The sequence below is a fragment of the Rhea pennata genome, chromosome 12, assembly GCF_028389875.1.
Source record: "Rhea pennata isolate bPtePen1 chromosome 12, bPtePen1.pri, whole genome shotgun sequence".
NCBI classification, from domain to species: Eukaryota; Metazoa; Chordata; class Aves; order Rheiformes; family Rheidae; genus Rhea; species Rhea pennata.
The window spans coordinates 6917225-6932284 of record NC_084674.1 but is presented as its reverse complement, the minus strand read 5'-3'; the positions used below and the strand labels follow the sequence as shown (position 1 = coordinate 6932284).

At 35.7% G+C, this 15060-nt stretch overlaps 1 protein-coding gene across 1 annotated transcript in view; it reads right to left on the bottom strand.

Moving 5' to 3' along the window:
• SUCLG2 (succinate-CoA ligase GDP-forming subunit beta) overlaps positions 1 to 15060 on the bottom strand; it is a 131742-nt gene that overhangs the window by 99614 nt on the left and 17068 nt on the right. Inside the window, exon 2 of the mRNA XM_062585688.1 lies at positions 7058 to 7199. Coding sequence (XP_062441672.1) covers positions 7058 to 7199 — 142 coding nt within the window. The remainder of the gene's footprint in view (positions 1 to 7057; positions 7200 to 15060) is intronic.

The window sequence follows — 15060 nt, the reverse complement described above, 5'->3', positions numbered from 1 at the left end:
GTTAACAATCATTATTCATTTTCTGATGCAAACACAGCAATTGGAAATTAATGTTTCTCGATCAAGTAACTGATAGCCTACACAAAGCACTTGAGGGAGAAAAAAGTGTAAGAGTGCGTGCACATGCATATATATAGTGGGTTTTAGCAGTATAAAATTCCTGCAGTAATTAGTTGCAAGCAGAATAAGAAATAACAGACTTTAGTACCAGAAAAGGAAGAAGCTTTTCTCAGCCACAAGGCACAAAGTGGAAGATGTCATTAGGAAGAGACAAGAGACAGAAAATGGATACAGTGAGGAAAGGACTCTGACAAAGAACAGGAAATTGGAAAAGGGACAAAATGCAATGAGATTAAAACTACAGACAGCGGCAAGTTTTGTGGAGCTTTGAAAGAGATGACAAAATACTTAAACTGCATTTAAGAGGTGCCTGTGAAGACTGAGAGCAAGAGAGTAATAACAAATATTTGCTATTGGTGAGGAGTCATGTGAAAATGCAGATTCCCTCCAGTCTTGGATTTCACAGCACAGACAAGGCAAAGTCCAAACTCCTGGCGCAAACACAGGCCTACTGGACGAGATGTTAAAGGGGAATACAGGAATGCACGTGACTTGAAAATGTATAGGGAATACTGAGAGACAAGCTGGCAGATATTTAGGGACGTTTGTGGACAGTAACACATTAAACAGAAGAGAAACACAAATCTCCATCTGGTCCAGAAACAGTAGCAACATTCAGAAGAAAATCAAAACCAACTGTATCTCACAGAAAGACAGGAGCAATTACTCCACAGCACTAACATGAGGATTTAAAACGAGAGAAAGGCACCAGTTCTGTGTGAACACACAAGTCACTACAGATTAATGGGCGATAACAAAAGTTTTCGTGTCATCAGACACGGAGATAGCCTAAGACCGAATGGAAAGTTCTAGATACTGTGGGGTTTTTTTTAGAATTTCACAGCATTTTGAGCATAAACGATCTACACGAGAAATGCGGGCAGAAGCACTGAATCACTACAACTGAAATGTTCTATATCCAAAATGGGATTTAGTCTTCAAAGGAAGGCTGTTTTTTAAATTATTACTTTTTAAAGCCTGTGGACTGCGTAACATCAATATATTTCACTGAACTCCAGGGCGCAGAGCCCCTAATACACAGAGCCAGGTTCACTCAGTGGCACTGGAGCCTGGGCACAGCATGATGCATTTCATAAAGAGCAACAGGAAAGGAGACAAGGTGGTCACTGAGCAAAGACAGACACGTAGTGTCACATTTACCCATTCAAATTCTCCCTTTCCTGAAGCATTTGCTTATTAATGCCAACATCAGCTTCCAGAAGCATCAGACAGCAAAGCATACCAGTAGAAAGAGCAGCTATGAAGCTGCCTCAGGACTGCAGACTACCTGAAGTCCTTCGGAAGAAGGAACAGGTTTCATTCGATAGTTTAATCTGTGATAGGACACCGACATAAACTGTTACTGCTGAGGGCTGGCTAATGAGCAAGCTGATTAAGCATTAAATCCACCTGCTTTCCAAAAACTTCAGTTTCTGATGGTTTAAAGATTTGATTCCTCTTCAAGGAGGACTGAAGTCTCCACAGGGACTTGGTTAAAGGGCCACTCCATAACTGCAGTGAATGGGGCCCCCAGATTAAATGGCAAATTGAGTTACTGGTTGCATAGCCATATGGGTATAAAATGGATGAAACTTCATTGTTATACTTGTATTAACAGGAAATCTGCTAAATGCAATACATATACATTCATGATCAATAATTTTGAACACAATTCAAACAATATTCACCTACCACTACTTTTCTAATAAATGTAAAAGGTTGCTTTCTAAATATTTACTCATTTGAGAATAGAATCATTTAGTCAGTAACTTAAAGAGCTATTTTGCCTAGAAGGATAGTTTTAGCAAGACATATTTTAAGTGTGAAGAATTTTATTAAAGGCTATCAGAGAATTAAAGAGCTGAGGAGGGCAGTGAGTTTGCTGCACACAGCTCCATGGAACGTTATTTTAGAGATATGTAATTTTTCAACATACGCAGAGAAGCATAATCCAAGCAGTGTTTAAAAATAACTAGCTGTGCAACAGGGTAGGCTTAAAAATTATTACTATGCAGTGAACTCTACAGAGGAAGGTAAGATGGAAATTACAGATATACAGAAGGAGGCAATTTGCCTTCTACCTACCCTGACAGAGAAGAAAAAAGAAAGGAAATTAAATCATGTAAGCAAAACACATGATGACAGGGAGAAAGATCAGCTAGACAACTAATAAGGTCAAAGATTCAACAGTAAATAGAATACGTTACTTAGAGATAACAACAAAAGGCTGGTCTTCATAGGATACTCATAGGAAAGCACTTCCTCACATAACAAAAGAGAACCTGCTTTCACTTTTCTGATCCCTCAGAAATGTCAAATTCAAGGCTCTTTTTCATTTTTCCTAACATGAAAGTTTAGATTAAATGCAGACAACACTTTTCTATCAATTTCGTCATAATCTATACAAAAAAGGGGCACGACCAAGCTAAAGACCAATTCTTGATATCTTCTAAACACACACGTCTTTCAAATGGTTTTTCTAATTTCTATCAGAGAGATTAATTTTGAGATAAGAGATCTAAAACAACACCTCCAAATGCTGTCTTCCATCCAATAGTAAACACAGTCAGGGCAAAAACCCATAGCATTCTGAGAGGTAGGAAGGAGACCAGTGATCACTTGAGAATGAATCTAAAAACAGATGAGTAACAGGTGACAAGTAAAAGTCCTCAAAGAAAGAGGCTACAGTAAACCGCTTCTGTTCTCTATAAAATACATGTTAACTTTTTTCAGAGCGATATGTAAAGCATGCCTGTAGTCTAAAACAGAATTTTATGAGTTCTGTCATGCATAAGGCAATAGAAATAGAATATGCAGAGACTGTATCTTCTTATACATTTTTTAAAGAAGATTGAATAAAGGCCTTGTAAGCAATTCAATTGCATTTCTTTGTGATAGAGTGTGAACACTGTACCTGACTGATTCCTAAATGTAATGAAACACTCTCCGTGGCAATGGGCAGCACTCTATTGCTTTTGTTAAAAAGTAGAAAAAGAAGCACATGCGAAGCTCCTGGCATCCATTTAGGATGTTCAGCATTTTCAACCACTGCTAGTACTCTACTCATTCAAAGAGCCAATTGACAGGGCACAGTAATACCCTCCAGCATAACTATAATTCCTCTTAGCTTTGTTCACCTGCTCAGTAGGGTTTAAAATGCTGGTTCCCTTAACTTCTGACAAAACAAAGAATAATACATGAATAAAGCAGACTTAACGGCATCAGGTAGGGAAGGCTACAGAAAATGATGGACTCTGAAGTGATGCACGGTGCATGTACCCGGTATGACCAATGAAAATGTGCACATTTAATAGTGGAGGTATATATATGCATACACAGTGATTTTTTGCTATATCGGTACTACAGTATGTGAAAAAGAAATAAAAATAGTGTCTTCTCTGAATATGTCAGCACCAGACGTACTACTGCATCAAGTGAGAATCAGATCGGAAGACCTGTATGTTAATATAGGAACAACGAGATTGTCTTTCATTTCAGACAAATGCTTAGCTCCCAAATATTTCTCTTTACTATTGTTAAATAGTGGAACCACAACTGCAAGAGCTTTTTAACATGGTGTGTTTCCTTAGAAGACAGATCAAGCAATACCACAGTGTTGTGGTGAAATAGCACAATATCCTTTTCTTTTGCTTTTGAAAACTTAGGAATTTTAACACGAAACAAGAAAGCATCTGTAACTCAATTTCTTGGTATTCCATAAATATTGCCTTCTCTACAAGAGCTATATCTGCAAATTGCTTAGCATGTAAAAAACTATGAATTCCTTGGGGCTTAATTCTGTATTCCTTACTGTGCACAATCTCTTTTGAAGTCAATACTTGTGATGTCATTTTAATTTTCTTAGCATCTGCCACTCTCATCTTAAGGAAAAAAAACCCAATCCTTTAACTTGGTTTACAGTTCCTTCTAGACTGCCTTTTGTACTGTTTACAGATTTTGAAAAATCTTTCTGCAAAAATTAATATCCAGTGTATTCAGCTCACCTACTAATAAAAATATACAGAGTAATAGAGGAAATAAGTGAAGTATAACAAATACTGGACAAAAGTGAACCTTTTCAAAATGACATGCATTAACACCTTCCTGTCAACTGAAGACCCAGCAGGAAGAATGGTCTAATGTCACCTCTTTTCATTATATGAACAGGAAATCCAGCATTAGCAATACTGGTGACTACAAACACTGCAGCATGACACAGGACTCTTAAGCATGTAGTACTTGGTAAACTGTACAAAATTGCACGATCTGTGTGAATGCTTTGCAAAGATTTCAATATTCAGGCATATTTCAATATCCCTTTATCTGTCCCACTTTATCATATACACAGATCCATGCTAAAGACAATCCTGTAAAATTGCCTAAGTAAATAATGCTTCTCCTGTATTCATGATGATACATTTACAGAAAGAACCTCCTGTCACAACAGAAATGCTGAACCTATCTCAATTTCAAGTTGTGGTAACTGTCTCCTATTTTCATCTTAGCATACTTGCCAATGTTTTTTTGGTTTGTTCATTTGCAGAAGTGAAACTTAAGAACAGCTGCAATGTGGCATAAAACACCTAAAATACCCAATTTTTGAACACAGCTGGGAAGGGGTCACTGGCCTGGCCTTTACCACCTCTTACTGAGGAACACTTGCTTATCAAGAACATCCCAGAGCCACCTTTTTCAGTTATTTTATTTTGGAATATATTGTGCCTCCTTTTTGTTTTGCTCATAGCTTTTTACTTCACAGTTTGGCCCGCTCCTGTTCAGAAGACATACTGTATTCTGTAGACAAACCTGAGTGACATCAATACCATCAGTCTGAAGGATCATAGAAAAGATAAATCTGGAAAAAATCCTGGAACAACAATCACATTACCATGTGTTCTTGATGCTGAGTTCTCAAAGTGCGTGCTAGGAATACAATGACAGCACATCAGAATGATTACAAGGATGTTGTTAATTATTAAGTGTATCAATGGAGTGCATCAATCATTTCAACACGAGACAGCCTTCATACTGTAAAGCACAATTCCTTAAAGCCCAGTAATGCACCATGCTTGAATACAGCAATATACAGTGAAGAAAGGTACCACTGACTGATTTTTTTTTTTTTTTTTTTTTTTTTTTGGTTTGAAGTGCTAATAGGTCAGTCCAGCTTAGGGAGTGGGGGAAAGACTTGCATGGAAAAATTTGATTAGCAAAGATTTTTTTTATACATATATATAATATATATACATATATTACTTCTGAATTTTTTTAATTTCAACATAGTTTTGTTACACACCAATATTTCTGTGATTTGTAAAACACATAAGCTTGCTTTGCAGAGGTTGTTTAAAATAAATCTAGCATCATAGAACAACAAATAATCTACCAACATTTATGGAGTAATTTATTTCTCCAAATAGTTATAGGGATCTAAAATACTTATGGTTACTGGATAGATCAATCCCTTTATGGGTTCAATCATGATCGGGGGGTTTAAGAACTGTAAGATTTGTGAAAAACTTGTCACAGCTTCAGTTAGTATTTCTTGAATTTGTCAGATGTCCACGTATGAAGAAACCCTCCAAAACCAGCCATTTATTCAGACTTTTAATTTTATGAGCTTTGATTTGTGCCAGCATTTTTCAGTTTACACTGAAAAATGACAATAACAGTAACAATTTTTTTTGTTTGAAATATATTTTTAAATATTCTGGTTCACATAAAAATGTTTTGATTACTGAAAAGCATAACTTAGTGAAGTTACAGAGATATAACAAGTCATTATGCTAATCCTATTCAGCTACTCAAGGTCTGATCAGATCTTTGATATGAGTAAGTTGTGTTAATTTATTTTCCAGTGCATAAAATTCAAACACATTTAACTACATCGTTTGTGCATTATGTGAGACATAAACAAAAAACTCCCTTCCTGTTATTACACAGTTAGATAACAATGGTGTCTGTCCTCTGACTTCTTGATATATGGTATATTAATTTTAACAAAGGCTAAATGAAAAGAGGAAAATAAGCAATACACTATTATTAATAAGTTTAAAAAAAGATAACTTTTTCCCCTCCATGGTCGGAATTGAGTGATAAACTTATTTGACCATATTTCCTTTTTGGAAAATAGGTATTACATAAATTCATTTCTGTCACAAATTCTAATTTTAAGGATACTAGACTAAAAGGAACATGCTGTCAGAGAACCTAAATGGAGTTCCAGAAGCATGCTCTTCTCTCCCAGCCATTATCAAATCTTTTTGTGATGGTAAATAACTCACCTTTTCTCTGTTCCCATGTGGACAAATATAGTGTGCATATAATTTTCTCGCATGTATTTTATTTTTTTTACAGAATCATAGAACAATTGAGGTTAGAAGGGATCTTTGGAGATCACCTAGTCCATTCCCCCTGCTCAGTGCAGGGTCAGCTACCACAGGCAGCCAGGACTGCATTCAGCTGTTTTTTTAGTATCTCCAAGGATGAAGACACCACAACCATCTTCCTCTCCCCATCCTCCACCCCCCCCCCTTTTTTTTTTCAGTAAGTTGTTTGAAAATAACTTTTTAGGCAAGTTCATTTATTTCACAGTTCCTTAAATTATATCAAGTATAGAACAACAAAATCTTCAAAGCAACCATTTATGATGTTATTCTCATTTCTGAATTATTGAAAATGACATAAGTAATGTTAATTAAAAGACTTCATGTTACATACTGCCCACAAAAGATTTTACAAATAAAGCTCTGAAAAATATTGCTATCATCAACTGTTCTTCACATATGAAATGAAGTAGATATTTGAGATCTCAAAAGTACATCAGACCTTTACAATAAGCATCAATTTGAAGACTGTGTACAACTTATTAGACAGGAATTTATTTTCCAGGCTGCTATCTAGTGAAGCAGATTTCTCCCATCGTCAGTTAACTTACTTAGTCTCTGAGCAGCCTCCAGGGCATCATTTGCAGAATCAGCCACAAAGAATCTCTGAACTGTAACCCCATGGTCTGCCATTAGTTTTTTACTTTGGTACTCCTGCAGGTTCAGCCATCGTCTTGGGGTTAATTGAACAGCCTACAAAAATGAGAAGGGAAAGTAACACAATGCTCATTAAGAACAGCTCATAAAACAATCAGCTGAGCTCTTCATCCTTATCGTTATCTCAAACTAGCAGTTACAGAACACTATTTCAGAGAAGAGGTAAAATATCCATTGATTTAGCCAAGTGCCTTTTCTCAACATTTTTGTACCCAAAGTATTCTGAAATCTATAAAGCTTAAGCTACACAATGCTCACTAGATGATCTTGGCTAGGTAAGACGTGTTGTATTAAATATCAGCACAGATTTGCAAATATACTTGGTTTGAAATCTAAAGTCTACTTACGTTTTTATGTTGTCTATTAGTAGTCTTACTTTAAATACAAATTCATTGTTTCACACTAAATATTCCTTCTTAACAGTAGATTTTACATAATTCTTAAAATCATTTAGATTGATATTATACATTTATTGCTGTGTAACTGAGAAGAAAAACAACTAAAATGGAACTGGTGTCAATTTTTAAGAAAGAGTGATAGTATAGTGGTTATCACATCTGCGTTACACACTGAAGGTCCTGGGTTCAAGCCTCAGTAGAACCAGCACCAGGAAATCTTTGGGAGGTTGGACTAGATGACCTCCAGAGGTCCCTTCCAATCTTACTGATTCTGTGACTACATACTAATATGTGTACTATTTGTGGTGGACTGTTATCTGTGCTTAGCTGGTTGCAGTTCTAGGTATATTTGTTGAAAAATCCAGCACAATCACTTCAGCCATGCAAGTCCAACTACAGCTAGAGAAGAATTTATCTCCTGCCGTCAACATACAAGTTTGGATGTCACAAGTGCCTACGTTTTTTTTCATGGATACAAAGATACGAAAATCTTACACTAAAAAAAGGTAACATTTACTAGTCTTGCAGGTAAATATATCGCATATAGACACTGTAGAAGTCAGGAGTCCATTACGAAATGATTTTAAAGAAAGGGCACATTCTCTGCACAGGATAAACTGTTACCAACAGAAGCAAGAACTACGGAGCTGCTAAGCTGACATCCTGTTGTTATTACAATGCATACTTCCATAATGCATATGCTGGTTTTAAAAGAATAAAACCTGCAAGAGAGATATTTTAGGTCCAGCTCTGCAAAGACATTTCTATGCATTTTAAATAAATATCTTGAAATTTTTGATCACAAGTAGAAACTGACTTTTCTGAAGATGTCAAACACAGACCTCTGAAAGTACTATTGATAATAATAAGAATTCTTTGACAAAGAGCTCATGCTTGCACAAATCTACAGATACAAGTTAGATAATATTTTAGTAATCTCTGTAGGCTGGGCAGTTCTCATACTAACAATTCAAAGAGATTATTATAGTCACTCAGAGAAATAGAGAAACTGAAAAGTTATTCTGAAAGGTATCACTGATTCCTGGCAATGGTATAGTTACAATTTACACCAGCAAAAAAATGTTATTCTTCTTGTATGTAGAGATGAACTGTTGTTCTAATGGCAGGAAGCCCAAAATAAATCATTGATTTCTCATGAGGTACAATATGCAAGCTAGTACCATACACGTAGACACATTAGACAAAGAGGATTTATTATATTAACACTTTGATTACTAACACCATGGAAAAATAGTATCCTAATATAGCTTTATACTGAAAACAAAAAGCCTCCATGTTAATGGTTTTCAATAATACAAACCCTTTATCACAATATTAAATATTGCATTATATCAAAAGCAAACCATCATCTGTTGCTACTTGCTTTGAAACAGAACTCAAAAGATTGATGCATTACAGAAATGCAAACCCCATCTTTGCACATCACCAGGTTTTCTGCATGAAGCAACTCCCACAGAACATAAATAGTTACAAGCTCAGAATGACACATTTTAAATTCTTTTTAATGCAACCTCATGAAGTATGCTAAAAAATAAAACCCCAAAGAGCATGCTGACAATACTATCTCTAATTTTAGGCAATATTTCTATTGTACAGGCTCCTCAGTATGTTTTCTATTTCTCAAAGTTATTCAGACACAATACATTATTAAGTTTACATAATGCCTTCAAATTCAGGGTCACAATTTAAAGCAATACTCATAATTTCTGAATTTTAATTTATTTTATTATTTTAAGACCCCTGTTAGACTCTTAACAACTATTACTTCATGGTCATTTCCACAAAGGGATTAACACCAGGAGCCTGGAGGGACCCTGAAGGTCAAATCCAACCTCAGATGGAAAATAGAGACAGAGAACTTAACCAAACGCTGACTCAACAGGCCCACAGTTTCTGTCAAGCTACAAACCAGCTTCTACCGGAGAAAATACTAGTTCTACCTATGACATTCATAAACATTCTCTTTTTCACCATTTCTCAAAAGACTCTCTCATAATTATAACATTATTATGAGGACTTTTGAATACATCATTACTGATATACAATTGATATTTTTATATATGTGTATTTCATAACATTTAATTCACACATTTTATTTAATCCACATGCACATGCATACTGCGGAGAAGCACCACCTGTGAGCACATATTGTCACTTCACATGTCTGAATCTGTATAGGCAAAATAGCACATTATTAAACTAGGTTATCACAGCCGTAAGATTAAAATCCATTTTCAAAGGCCCACCTTCCAGCTGCAAGGAACAGCAAATGAAAGAACATCCCTAAAGTGATTAAAGCCAACCACCATGGAAGAGGAAGAGGAGGAGAAAGGAAAAAAATAATGCACACCTTGATGAGACTAGCTGGCTTGGAATCAATTCTGCTCCAGTTAAAAGCTGTATCCAAGAAATACATCTGCCTGCTGGGGCCTGGAGCTACAGTACAATAACATCTGCAAAGACTTTCCTTTTTCCATTTCTCTTGATCAACAGAGAATTCACACATCTGACTTTGAGGTACAGAAAGGTAAGTTCAGACCTTCAGTCAAAGTTGACTGACTTAGAACAAAATGAACAAAATCATCAATTCTAATTTAAGTCAGAAAGTAAGAAACCTTGATTTAATTAATCAATTGTTCTCAAATTCCATGTTTCTATTTTCCAAAAGAAAGGTTAATTCTCCTTAGTTGGTAGTCAATAAAATGCCGATCTGAAACAAAGAATAGGTCTACACTAAGTTTGGTAGCATTCTTCGCTCATCTGTTAAATATTCATAAATATTACAGATTAGGATTCTTAATTTTTGTGTTAGGCAACCTTTTGTATTTATGGGAAACCACACGACCTTTTGAGACGTATGTCAAGTTGCTTCTGAATAAAAATAATTAAAAAAAATGTTAAAGTTGCTGTATTAAATAAAAAGCTGAGTTAAACAACTTACTAAGTACTTTTCTTGTGCACATTTACTTAATACCAAATGGTTTGTATAGAAATATCTACAGTTCACTAATTCAGATAATAAACAGTGAACATAGCAACGAAAATTTAAGAATTAGTCTTCAAAACCTAACTTTTACTGATCATTTAGAATAAATCTCAATTTTGCATGTACTTGTTAGTAAGCTAATCCAAACCAAATAAACTAAATGGAAAACATTCAAGTAATCTCGTTCTGGGCCAGACTTCTGTTGCTGTTACTTGACAAAAAAAAATCTCTTTCAACGTGACTTGTTTCCAAATTTTTGTTTGGGTAGGGATTAAGTAGTTGTTACGGGATCTGCAATGCAGCACAAAGTCTTGCAGACTGACATCTGCAATGTTACTTCAAACTAACAACATTTAAGTGATAAAAATCTTTTGAAGACTCTCATACAACATGGGCTGCGAAGAGGCACCAGCTGAGGACGGCCACCGGCGTCAGCTCCCAAGATGCGAGAGACGCGGAGCGGAGACGATGGCACGCTGAGGAGCGGAAACTCCGTTTGTTCTTAGGAGAAGAGGTCCTTTCTCCAGGGACGCCCACCCGGTGCCCCGTATGCCGGTGGCAGCTCCAGTCTGGCTCAGTTAATGACCAAATGCAAGCCTAACAGCTCAAACAGGAAGCTGGAATAAGCTCTATTCCCAGCCATACTCTTGTGTGTTACAAAAGCTTTTGGTACGCGTTTTCCAGTTGTAAAACAGATAAAACTCCAAATGCTCTGCATAGATATTCCAAATCATTACTGAGATGTTGAAATTATATTACATATACATACAGTGTAGGTACATACATGCATACAGGCACAGAGGTCTGTTCTTATTTAAATATTAGAAAAGTAGTGTTAAGAAACCATGAGAAAATTTCCTGTACAAATTATGAACGAGACAGGTTTGAGGAGCACAGATTAAAAATAAAAAAAGAGAATAATTAATTTGAAAGAACTGGCAAAACAGTCCTAAGGGTGACAAAGCAGAGATCTGGCCAAAAACTGCTGGTACAGAAAAGAGAAGCCTACAAATGTAAAACTGGTAAGTATATACATTTTTTTCTCTCTTCTGTATTATATGATTCTAAGAGAAGCTACCTTAAGTGAATGCCAACTTAAAACTTTCAGTCGTGGCTTTTCACAAAATAGAAACTCCTAGTTGTAAATAAACAACTCAACAAAATGAATTAGTACAGTCTACCACAGTAGATGGAATATAATACATTGAAGAAATGAACAAAGTTTGTATTAAAAGCTCTGAAGAGCAAAGAATATGAAAAACTTGCTTTAAAGCACTTGAAGCATACACACCAGATGTCTAGAAGAACAGGCAAAATATAGCAGTGACAAAAGAGATGAAATAAAGCAAAAGCCTTGAATCTATAAAAAAGACTACTCTTTTAAGATCATCTTGAAAAAAATGAGAAAAAAATGTCACAAGCAAATGCATTTTAGATTTACAGAACAAAAAATAAGAAAATGACCACAAGATGTTAGAAATGTGAGTAAATAGATGATCCCAAGAACTAATCCCCAATTCAAAGACATTTCAGTTATAATAAATATGTGGCTGAAAGACTGAAAAGTCACCAGCATGACAGAAACAAAGCCATAGGGGAGACAGCAATAAAAAGAATCAATTAAGTACAAGAATTTGGAAAAATCCTTGTCGGACGAAGTTCTCAACCCTCTCAAATGCATTTGTAGCAAGCAGTCTCAAGAAGCTGAGGTGGCCTTGAAATAGCTTCCCGGGCACAGTGAATTTCGATGCAGCCTACAGATACCTACAGGTCCCTGACTACTGCACAAACACACACAGCCCTAAGACAGCCTAGAAAGGAGTTTACAAAATTGTAAAAGAAAGTTATTTCCCAGGCCTAGTCTTCTGTGGACAGACACAATCCAGCCCTTCCCCTTGAGGCTTATCAGCGGGGCACTTCGGCGGGGCACAGAACACAACTCCAGCGTCCCACGCTTCCCAGCCCTCCTATTTACTTTCCCACTCTCCAGCTCTGCTCTCGTCAAGGATTTAATTGCTCTCGGCAGCACTGAAGAGCCCTGCTGCACCCACCACTGCACTCCTGTCTTTTCAGAAAGGCAGACTGAGGAAGGAGGATGTAAATTACCTTCAGGAAAAATAACTTCAATCTGTAGAGAGGAAGAAAAAAGCACGTAAAAGAGAAACTAAGGCAGCAGCTACTTTTTAAGAATTTCTGCTTATTATCGACTCTAACCTCCTTCTATTCCCAGCTTATTCCTCTTCTTGAATACTATTACTTCCTCTGCACACATACTAGTCAGAAAACTGTACTGGAAAACACCATACATCTCTCTGACTTTTCCACGCAGTTTGGCTGAAAGGCAATATGCTTAACCAGTTTAAGCTATATCTGTGTTTTATCTTTTTTTTTTTTTTTTTTTATTGCAAGGAGTAAAAGCCTTATTATAGAGATTCTGTCACTCCAGCCTACCAGGAAAGGACTGGAAATAGTAAATGGGCTTTGCTGAAACCTGAGCTCCCAATGCGACCTCTTAAGGTTTGTCTTCATAGGATGACAGGCCAGAACTAGAAAATCTAGAGCCTTATTATTTCCACTGGTGGCATATTTCCTGTTAATCTTAAAGAATTTTTTCCTACCCAAAATAGTTTTAAAATACTTCCAACTAAACTTGCACATTCTCATTACTATACATATACTTTAAACTTGACCATTAACTTCTGAAAACCTCTGAGCAGTCCAAAGAACAGTGCTAGGTTTAAAATACACTTTTCTAATTTTTTTTAGTTGTCATTCTACCTCTTCTTAGCATGTTAGCTACAATTTTTTTAACCAAGAAAAAGTTAAAATCACTCCAGTGAGAATAAATTAAAGAAATTAAAATCTAGTATTTATGTTTTCATACAGTGGAATAAAGAAAAGCTCAAGCTAAAAAATTTAGCCTTTGAAAAGCAAGTTCTTATTAAAAGGGCAAAATAAGTATTATGTTTCTGCTGAAGACTTCCAACAGAACCGATATTTCCACGGGGGGGGAGGAGGGGGGGAATAATAGCTTTTAAATGAGCTATTTCTTTACGTCATGTATTTATGTATACATATTATATACAGAGAGCAGCTCTCATCTGAGATTCAGATATTTCGAAAGGTGTTTTTTTTTAATCATATGCAGAAACAAATAAGTTGTAAAAAAAAAAAAAGAGTCCATAAAGCTGTAAGAAAATACTACCACATGTGCAATTTATTATTTCATAGCATAGCTCAAGTTTTAAATAAGAATTAAATTCTTCCTAATAAGATTTTTAAGATTAAACTTCTAACATAAGGGCTTACCAAAAAGACGAATATACTTAATAGGACTCTATTACAAGTGACACCATTTCTTTCAAACCTGACAACAATATCAAAAACCCTATACTTCAAATAACTAGAACAAAAGGTCTACGCTAGTAGAAAACACTTCTACTAGTACCAATATAAAACAGTGCTATTGGTACATTATCTGTCTGCCAATGTAAATTGTATGTCAAACAAATATAGCATCAATTTTTATAAATACAGAACAGCCTGTAATGTATTACAATGCAAAAAAAATCATTTGGGGAGAAAAATTGGAGTGTCTAACTGGAAAATCTTTTAGATGCACCTTGTAACAAAAAAAACCCAGAAAGTATGCTTAGCATTTGTTATGTAAAATAAAAGCATCTAACTAAAAATCCATTTGCTTATCCAACACATTCTACAGCATTCCAGTTTATTCGATATGTGTCCTCCAACCTGCAATACAATCCCAAGTGCATCTGAAAGAGAATAGATATCCAAAAATGACAGCAATGGAAGAGCATACCATTCATTAATGGAAGTAGCAAACATTTATTATATTTATTAACACACAGCACTGTAATTGGCAAAGTTGTAGTAGAAGTTCCTATCAAAAGAGAACATTAGAAATACAACTGAATGGAATAAATTTATATAAAATAATTCACAAATAGGTACATTTTATTAGGTCATATACCTGACATAAACCAAACAAGCAACTGGAAATATACTAAATAACTTATTTTAGTCTGCTGACAGTGCTGACATAAAGAATAAATAATCAGTAGTTACTCTGACAGGAAATCAAATTTTAGAAAAAAAGGCATTATACTGAACAGAAGACGTTTACCAAAAATGTAAGCCATAAAATGTGAACATAGGGAGATATTTTAAGTACAAAAGAAGATCAGAAATAAGAGCAATGCTATGTTAAGCCAAACCACATGTCCTCCCCTATGCAGTGATGGCCAGCACCATACGTCTTAGGACGTATCTTCCATCACTAACCCAAATCGCTCACTTTACCTTAGACACAACACAGCAGCGACTTGCCTTTGGTGTCAGCAGAGGTTACCAACTTCATGCACTATGGAGCATTTTGAGAAAAATCCTTCTTATATTTATAAACAGGTGCACAAAGACAGTTGCACTCTTCAGGAAGAGCTCCTGAATATTTGCCTGACAGAAATGAGGT